The 10,205-nt window shown below is 37.0% G+C and overlaps 1 protein-coding gene across 2 annotated transcripts in view; it reads left to right on the forward strand.

The window, feature by feature from the left end:
* The window catches only part of tbck (TBC1 domain containing kinase), a 78,143-nt gene that overhangs the window by 2,569 nt on the left and 65,369 nt on the right, over positions 1 to 10,205 (forward strand). For both annotated transcript variants that reach the window (XM_079812191.1, XM_079812192.1), the window contains exons 3-6: positions 4,745 to 4,817; positions 9,132 to 9,246; positions 9,485 to 9,558; positions 10,095 to 10,205. The exon at positions 10,095 to 10,205 is cut by the window's right edge and continues 31 nt beyond it. In XM_079812191.1, coding sequence (XP_079668317.1) covers positions 4,745 to 4,817; positions 9,132 to 9,246; positions 9,485 to 9,558; positions 10,095 to 10,205 — 373 coding nt within the window. The remainder of the gene's footprint in view (positions 1 to 4,744; positions 4,818 to 9,131; positions 9,247 to 9,484; positions 9,559 to 10,094) is intronic.

Below are 10,205 nucleotides of genomic sequence, written 5' to 3' on the forward strand. Positions count from 1 at the left end.
TAGTCCACGGTTCAGTACATACCTCGGTTTTTAACCACGGTTTTCGGTTCGGTTCTGATGGCTTATCACATTAGTTTTTTGCTATTCTATTCTTAGGCGACAGGAACAGCAAGAGGTTAAGGAGAAAAAAAGACAATTTTTTTTATTACCCATGTACACATTCCTAGTGTATAGTATAATATAAAATAAATATATATATATAAAGATTTACACTGGCAGCTCAGAGCTGTACAGCAGCATTTAAGTATGAAATTGAATGAATAAATGTAAAAATAAAACACTACATAGACTTCACTATAAAATATACACTGATTCTTATTAAAGCTACTGTATTAAAGTTTTTCAGTCAAGAGCTGCGAGTGATTTTCTGTTTGTCTTTTGTTGTTTTATTAATAGTTCACTCAAAAATGAAAATTCTGTCATTGAGAAATGAATACAGGTTTGGAACAATATTAGAGTGAGTAAATAATGACATAAATGTATAGGTGAACTGTCCCTTTAAGGACAGCGTGTTCACTATAGGCTGCGCTGCTGTCAATTTAAGACCTGCGTGCATCTAATATACAGACACACGCCGATTTTACTTTCATTTTAGACATAACCGACTGTGTTTATGTTAACCTTGTGTGTATTTGACAGTATTAGCGCAGTAAGACGACTACTTAGTCCAGTAATCACGTGTTTGACAGGCGTTTAGTGCGCGCGCTCGGAAAAGCAGAGATGGACAGTAACTAAGTACATTTACTTGAGTACTGTACTTAAGTACACTTTTTGAGTATCTGTACTTTCCTTGAGTAGTATTTTTTTCTGGAAACTTATGACTTTTACTTCACTAGATTTGAAAGACAAATATCATACTTTTACTCCACTACATTTCTATCAAGGCCCTCGAAGTAGAAAGTCGTAGCCACTTTTAAAGTCAGTGGATGATTTGTTTTCTTCTTAAAAACGTGATTCGTTTTTTTTTTTTTTTTTTGCAGACAGCCTTTCAGTAATCACTCTTGTAGGTTCACATGAAGTATTTTTTGAACACCAATCAATTGATGGCAAAATAGAAGGCGGCAGATCCCAGATGCAGTGCGCGCATCCATGGCCATACTTAAAAGTTCAAATTCAGAAGAGCAGACGTGGAGAAGTCTGAAAGTGCACACAGAAAGCTGCCTCTCAGACGCCAGACCACAAGTACTGAATTTTAGTCTATTGAATCTACTAAAATCGTATTATAGTCAATTAAAACTAGACTAAAACTAAACAATTCAGATGCCTAAAATGTTATAGTCAAAAGACTGACTAAAACTAAATCCAAATTTGCTGTCAAAATTAACACTGGTATGAAATATGGTTGGTCAAATTATTTTTATAGATTTACCCGCCAAGTTGCCATAGCCTTGTGGATAGAGCGCTAACGCATAGGTAACGTCCGACAATGATGTTAGTTAGCATGCAAAAGCGTAGTTGGGCTAATAATGTTAACTGAAGTCCTTTCTGAAATATGTTTTTACATAATCCTGTCAAATAAACACAATGTAGAAACCTTTCTTTTCTAGTATGATTTTGACTTTGATAAGAGCTTTGTAACTTTTAAGCAAGTATTTAAATGAGTTCAACGTGCATTCATACAACAATGCAACAATAATAAAATTAAGCGTTTACTTTTACTTTTGATTAAGTACTTTTAAAAGCAAGTACTTCTGTACTTTTACTTCAGTAAAAATCTATCTTTACAACTTTTACTTGTAATGGAGTAATATTTAACCAATAGTACTTTTACTTTTACTCAAGTAATGGAGTTGTGTACTTTGTCCACCTCTGCGGAAAATTGAATGTTAAAACCGTGCAAGGTTTTAAAACGCATGCAAATAATGAACTTTCATGATTGTGAATAACTATAGTATTCTGTGAGTATAACTCTACCACTAACGTGTGATGTGAATGTATGTCGCGTTGTTCAGTATATTGGGATGGAGGCAAATTATAGAATTTGTAGAAAAATAATTAATTAAATGCAAAACCGAAAAAAAACGCAATTCACAAGCGCGTATTGAATCGTGAATGCCGTACCGAACGGTTCAATGTTATATGGAGAATTGTGGCATCCCTAGTTTTTAGTACATTAATGGATCTTGAGAGAGGAAGTGTCATTGCTGCCTATGCAGGCCTCACTGAGACTTCGGATTTCAATAAAAATATCTTCATTTGTGTTCCGAAGATGAACGGAGGTCTTACGGGTGTGGAACGGCATGAGGAATAAATAACATTATTTTGATTTTTGGGTGAACTAACCCTTTAAAAGTTGTTTGTGGAGTCATCGATGGCTTTATTTTTTTTGATGAGAACTGAACTGAGATGATGATGACATCACTGTTTTCTGTAGAGTTGCTTTATAGCTGAATTAAACTCATTCCACCCATGAAGTTATTGAACAGAACAGAATCAGCAGATTTTAGTTTGCATCATTAATGAAACGCACAGCATTATTCAACGTGTTGACGTAATTTCCACTGAAACAGGAAGACAGGGCGGGACATATCGAAAAGCTCCTCCCCTTTTTTTAAAAATGCCCAATAGCGTTTAGTTTTTATCACCGATTGGCCAGAGCCTTTGAGCTCAGTAAAGCCGCAGTTTCCGCCTAATCTCTAACCGTTTCTCCTCCTCGCTTTAAAATATAGTGTTCTGTGCAGAATTCAAATGGCTCCAATATGTTTTGTGGTCTGAGCCGACTCGCACATATGACCCGCTCTGTGCTATTATGTCTCTGGACTGGAGCAGACTGTGTGTGTGCTGCGGCGGCTCGCGTGACACTAACGTGAAACCAGACTTCATTCGCCCCAATGGAAAGCATACACTGTCTGAATCGTTCCCTATCCCCTTTATAGTGCACTATGTGTTATTCACCATATAGAAAACAGTAAATGTGTGAACAAGTGACCGATTTCAGCCGCAGCTTCAGCATCTATTTATAGTGTAGGGGGCGGGACGCTTTAGATTCTAGAGAGCGTTTAATTGGACATAAAAACTGATGAGAAGCTAAAGTGCAGAGTGACGTCCTCAAAATCATTGATCCATATTGAACAACCCCAAATCAGAAAAAGTTGGGACAGTATGGAAAACGCAAAAAAAAAAAAAAAAAGAAGTGATTTTTAAATTTACTTTGACGTATTTCATTGCAGACAATATGAACACAAAATATTTCATGTTTTGTCTGGTCAACTTCATGCCATTTGTAAATATGCATCCTTTCCTGTCATTCAGACCTGCAACACATTTCAAAAAAAGTTGGGACAGTAAAGCATTTACCACTTTGTAATGTTGCCATTCCTTTTCACAACACTTAAAAGACGTTTAGGGACTGAAGACACCAAGTGATGAAGTGTTTCAGGTGTAATTTTGTCCCATTCTTCCTGCAAACAGGTCTTAAGGTGGGCAACAGTACGGGGTCTTCGTTGTCGCATTTTGCGCTTCAAAATGCACAACACATTCTCTATTGGAGACAGGTCGGGACTGCAGGCAGGCCAGTCAAGTACCCGTACCCTCTTCCTCCGCAGCTAGGATTTTGTAATGTGTGCAGAATGTGGTTTTGCATTGTCTTGTTGAAATATGCATGGATGTCCCTAGAAAAGATGTCTTCTTGAAGGCAGCATATTATGCTCCAAAATCTCTATGTACTTTTCAGCATTAATGGTGCCTTCACAGAAGTGCAAGTTACCTTTGCCAAGGGCACTGACACAACCCCATACCATGACAGACCCTGGCTTTTGGACTTGTTGCTGGTAACAGTCTGGATGATCCTTTTCTTCTTTGGTCCGGAGCACACGGCGTCCATTCCTCCCAAAAAATACCTCAAATACTGATTCATCTGACCACAGTACACGTTTCCACTGTGTAATGGTCCATCCCAGATGCCTCCGAGCCCAGAGAAGTCGACGGCGCTTCTGGACACTGTTAACATAGGGCTTCCTTTTGGCATAGTACAGTTTTAACTGGCATTTGTGGATGTAACTACGTATTGTGGTACTTGACAAAGGTTTGCCATAGTAGTCCTGAGCCCATGTGGTGATATCGCTTATAGATGAATGACGATTCTTGATGCAGTGCCGCCTGAGGGATTGGAGATCACGGCTGTTCAGCTTAGGCTTGCGCCCTTGTCCTTTACGCATTGAAATTCCTCCAGATTCCTTGAATCTTTTAATTATATTATGCATTGTTGAATGTGAAATATCCAAATCTCTTCCTATCTTTCTTTGAGGAACATTGTTTTTAAACATTTCAATAATTTTCTCACGTATTTGTTGGCAAACTGGCGATCCTCCGCCCATCTTTGCTCCTAAAGGATTAGACCTTTCTTGGATGCTGCTTTTGTACCAAATCATAATTACAATCACCTGTTGACATCACCTGTTTCAAATCACATCATTATTTAACCATTTTAACTCATTACTAGCCCTAAATTGCTCCTGTCCCAACTTTTTTTGAAATGTGTTGCAGGTCTGAATGACAGGAAAGGATGCATATTTACAAATGACATGAAGTTGACCAGACAAAACATGAAATATTTTGTGTTCATATTGTATGCAATGAAATACAAGTCAAAGTAAATTTAGAAATCACTTCTTTTTTTCTTTTCTTTTTGCGTTTTCCATACTGTCCCAACTTTTTCTGATTTGGGGTTGTAATTGTTGTCCGAATTTTCAGTTATCTTACCAAGTACTTGCTTTAATCTCTTCGTTTTCTTGTTATTTTGCAGAACGGCTGGTTATTGTTGCTGAGCACTTTGAAAAAAGCCTAAAAGATCTTCTGAAGCAGGGGAAACCAGTCAGGTAACAATCAATACCAACTGAATATGATGCACATTGATGAACACACACTACGGTTCAAATGTTTGGGGTCTTTTTTTTTATATTTTGGAAAGAAGTCTCACTGGGGCTGCATTTATTTGATCAGAAGTGGTCGAAGACATTAAGACAGTCTTCAGTGTCTCATGATCCTTCAGAAATCATTCTAATATGCTGATTTGATACTCAAGAAACATTTATTATTATGTTATAATGTTTATAACAGGGGCGACAGTGGCTCAGTGGTTCATGTAGGTTGTAGGTCTACAAAACGGAAGGTTGGTTGTTCAATCCCCGGTTCCACCTGACCAAGTGTCGAGGTGTCCATGAGCAAGACACCTTACCCCATCTGCTCCCAACAAGCTGGATGGCGCCTTGCATGGCTGACACCGCCGTCGGTGTATGAATGGGTGAATGTGAGGCAAATGTAAAGCACTTTGGATGGCCATGGGTCTGTTGAAAGGGCTATATAAATGCAGTCCATTTACCAATTATTATGATTGATGAATAGAAAGTTCCAAACAACAGCTTTTATTTGAAATTGAAATCTTGTGTAACTACTTTAATTCAGCATTTATTTGAAATGCATAAATGTCCAAACTTTTGAACGGTGCCATGGTATTATCATTTGATGCTATCAGTACTTTCTTAAAGGCATATTTGAACAGTTCATATTCTTCAGACTTCACTCAGTGACTAGTTTTATCATTTTGAATCTGTTCTATGTTAACAGGTCAACAGACAAAAAGCATAACAGTTGTGGCACAGCTTTTTTTTGTTTGTTCTGAGATTCATTAGTGGTTTGTATCCTCTCATGTGGAAGCTTTTTCAGATTCTTCATGAGGCCAGTTTTTGGAAAGCTTTTCGTTTTGTGAAGGCATTTGATCGTTGTGTGTGTTATCATGGCCCACGCTATTAGTGCAATATGTTGAATTAATATTGGCACAATTGGGATCAGAGTTTAGGGAAATTATGAATGTAAATAGCAAGTGTAAATCGCTTCAATGTGACTGCAGTTCAAAGACTATTATTGCCATAGATGGGATTTTACTGAGCAAATGTTATACTAAAAATGACTGTAAAACAAGACAGAGGACAAAATTTACTTATTGAAACCTGTAAAGCGTCACATTTTAGACCAAATATAAAACATTACGGCCTGGTTTCACAGACAGGGCTTGGATTAAGCCAGGATTAGGCCTTAGATCAATTAGTACATTTTAGTAGCTTATATAAACGTGCCTTAGGAAAAAAAAACATTGCATCTTGAGACAAAACAATGGCACTGATATATATATTTAAGATATGCCAGTGCACGTTGAAAACAGCGCAAACATACATTTTAGTCTGGGCCTTGTCTGTGAAGCTGGGGGCATGTGACAATTTACAGTCAAATTTATCAATCTAGCAATATTTCTCTTTTTAAAGGGATAGTTCACCCAAAAACGAAAATTTGATGTTTTTCTGCTTACCCCTAAGGCATCCAAGATGTAGGTGTCTAGCAACTCCAACCGTTGCTGTGTGTCACTCATTTAATGCTTGTCAATGGGGTCGAATTCTATTAGAGTAAAAAAAACATGGACAGACAACTTCAAATTAAACCCCGCGGCTCGTGACGACACATTGATGTCTTAAGACACGAAACAATCGGTTTCTGAGAGAAACCGAACAGTATTTATGCAAATATATCAGCTCATATCAGACGAACGCTTCAGCTCTGCAGACTGCCATCACTTCCCGTGTGTGAGGTCAAAATTCCGGCCGGGTCATAGATATATATATATACGTAGATTCCTCATTAGTGCCTGCGTGGATCATGGCGTGCATCGCTCGAATGAGGAATCTACGTATACATTTCTATGACCCGGCCGGAATTTTGACCTCACACTGAAGCAGTGTAGACCTTACTACTGCATTTTTAAGATCAAAAATTTTATCTGTTAATGTGAGTTAATGCATTGTAAACTAACATAAACATTGTTATTAACTAACATTAATAAAGGTTAATGTATTTTATGTTAGTTAATAAATTAACTTACAAAATAGACCTTATTGACCTTATTCACTTTCAGCTCTTTTTTTTCATGCAGTATCATTGAGCACATACATTCCCAGCTAAATCAGTGGTATATTTCCAATAACTAAACAGCTCAGACTGCTGTTATTCTGCCACCTACTGTCTAAATCAGACAGTTTATTATGAACTAATGGCACCTAAATGAATTCAAAGGGCATTATACAGTATTTTGCCATGCTATTTCTAATGGGTAGTATTGGATTATGCCTTTTATTTGACTTCACATCAAAGTAAAACATAATATATATTATATATATGCACAGATATATATTATTTATACACTACCAGTCAAAAGAATAGATTGTTTTTGAAAGAAAGTCTCTTCTGCTCACCAAGGCTGCATTTATTTGATCAAAAATACAGCAAAAACAGTATTATTGTGCAATGTTTTTACAATTTAAACTAACTTTTTTCTATGTGAATCTATTTTAAAATGCAATTTATTCCTGTGATCAAAGCTGAATTTTTCAGCATCATTACTCCAGTCTATAAATGTCTATACTGTCACTTGATTAATTTAATGCATCCTTGCTAATTAAATGTATTAATTTCTTTAAGTTCTTTCCCCCCAAAAAATGAAAAATCTTACCGACCCAAAACTCTTGAATGGTAGTAAAATGTTAGGTAACACTTTAGAATAATGGTCATTAGTTAACATTAACTAATAATGAACTTCACTTATAAAGCGTTTATTAATCTTTGTTAAAGGGTTAGTTCACCCAAAAAGGAAAATTCTGTCATTAATTACTTACCCCCATGTCGTTGGACACCCGTAAGACCTCCGTTCATCTTCGGAACAGAAATGAAGATATTTAGTTGAAATCTGATGGCTCTGAAAGGCCTCCATTGGCTCAATGGCACGGTTCACTCCCAAGACCCTTAAAAGGCACTAAAGACGTCGTTACAAAGTCCATCTCACTACAGTGGTTCTACAATAACTTTATGAATCGGCGAGAATAGTTTTTGTGCACAAAAAAACCCTAAATAACGACTTACATAGTGATGACGATTTCAAAACACGGCATCATGAAGCTTCGAAGCGTTATGAATCAGCAGTTTGAATTGCCAAATTTCAGCAGTTTGGCGGTTTGACTCGCGATCCGAATCATGATTCGACTCACTGATTCATAACGCTTCGAAGCTTCATGATGCCTTGTTTTGAAATCGTCATCACTATGTAAGTCGTTATTTAGGGTTTTTTTGCGCACAAAAACTATTCTCGCCGATTCATAAAGTTATTGTAGAACCACTGTAGTGAGATGGACTTTATAACGACGTCTTTAGTGCCTTTTATGGGTCTTGAGAGTGAACCGTGCATTGTGCCAATGGAGGCCTTTCAGAGCCATCAGATTTCCACTAAAATAACTTCATTTCTGTTCCGAAGATGAACGGAGGTCTTACGGGTGTCCAACGACATGAGGTAAGTAATTAATGACATTCATTTTTGGGTGAACTAACCCTTTAATGGTAATTTAGTTAATGCAATGTGAACTAACATGAACAAATCATGAACGGCTGTATTTATATTAACTAACGTTAACAAAGATGAACAAATACAGTAACAAATGTATTGCTCATGGTTAGTTCATGTTAGTTAATACATGAACTAATGTTAACTAATGACCATTATTCTAAAGTGTTACCAAATGTTACACAAGATTTCTATTTCAGATAAATACTGTTCTTTTGAACTTTCTATTCATCAAAGAATCCTAAAACGTTTTTTTTTTTTTACACAACTGCTTTCAACATTGATAATAATCATAAATGTTTCTTGAGCAGCAAATCATCATATTAGAATGATTTCTTCTGAAGGATCATGTGACACTGAAGACTGGAGTAATGATGCTCAAAATTAAGCTTTGATCACAGGAATAAATTACATTATAAAATGTATTCAAATAGAAAACTGTTATTTTACATTTTATTAATATTTCACAATATTACAGCTTTTTTTTTGTATTTTTAATAACATAAATGCAGCCTTGTTGAGCAGAAGAGACTTATTTAAAAACAATCAAAATAGTACAGTTTCAAAACTTTTGACTGGTAGTGTGTTTGTGTGTATATATGTATGAGAGAGAGAGAGAGAGAGAGAGAGAGAGAGATTGAATTTCAGTTTGTCTTGATAGTGACATTAGAAGAAATTGAAAGCCAGTATTAAGTTGTTTGAGACACTCTAAAGATGGATTTATTTTCAGATGTTCTTGTCTCTCTCTTAGTCCAGAGAAGGTGCTTCATGTTGCCTATGAAGTGCTGGAAGGGTTGGAGTTCATGAATGAACACGGCATGGTGCACCGCGCCTTGTCTCCCAACAATGTTCTCCTGGATAGTGAGGTATGTGGAAACACTTGTTTTTTTGTTTGTTTGTTTTTTTATAGTTCTAGCCTATACTTTTTGTTGCTCAAAAATGTAATAATAAAATGAATAGCTGTAGTACAAGAGCTTATAAATGAACAGATAATTCTGACAAACGTAAAACGGTACACCCAACAAATATTAACAACGTGATGAAGTTTGTAAGTTTCGACTTACTGTTTTCATGGAATGAAATGTTCTTTTACAAACTCAACAGGGTAAAGTGAAGTTGGCCAAATTCGGGCTGTATCATATGACGGACCACGGAGCAGATGTTGACTTCCCTATTGGGTACGTCATTCAGCTATAATGCTTTCCATTTGTTCCCTGCTGTAACATATTCCTCAAGATGAAACTCGCGTGCTTTGGTGTCTATATAAGGGTACAGATAACATCTCGGCATCATTATAGTAGAGCAGAAAGTCAAGGCGAGCTTTAAATCTTGTCCGCCGCCTCTTTAAGATGCATTGTGGCTCTGAACTGAAGCGCCAGCCTTTCATGGAAAAAAAGATCAATGGGTCACGCTGTGCTCTTGTAATAAAGAAAAATGAACTAACATTAGATGTGCATCATTCTGGCTCATCTTTGTTTTGATCAAAAGCAGATCCTGGATATCAAAGCGACTTCCTTATGTGGCATCCTAAATAACATATCTGAGTGGCACGACTAGGAGCCCTCATGTTCTCAAAGCGGTTGTCTTATAATATCCGGTTGTGATTTGGGTTATGTGGGACACATCTTTTGTTATCTGGCATCACAAGGACCACATCTGCACTCTGCGAGACCTTTCCAGCACCCGTGTCATCTGTTCCTCTCTGATTCCGTAGGTATCCATCTTACCTGCCTCCAGAGGTTATTGCTCAAGGCTGTTTCTATTCCAGCGACCCCTCGATCATTGAGGCCCCGCTTCCTTCAGGGCCCAAAACAGACGTTTGGTC

Source organism: Gobio gobio (genome assembly GCF_949357685.1).
Source record: "Gobio gobio genome assembly, chromosome: 3".
Classification (NCBI taxonomy): domain Eukaryota; kingdom Metazoa; phylum Chordata; class Actinopteri; order Cypriniformes; family Gobionidae; genus Gobio; species Gobio gobio.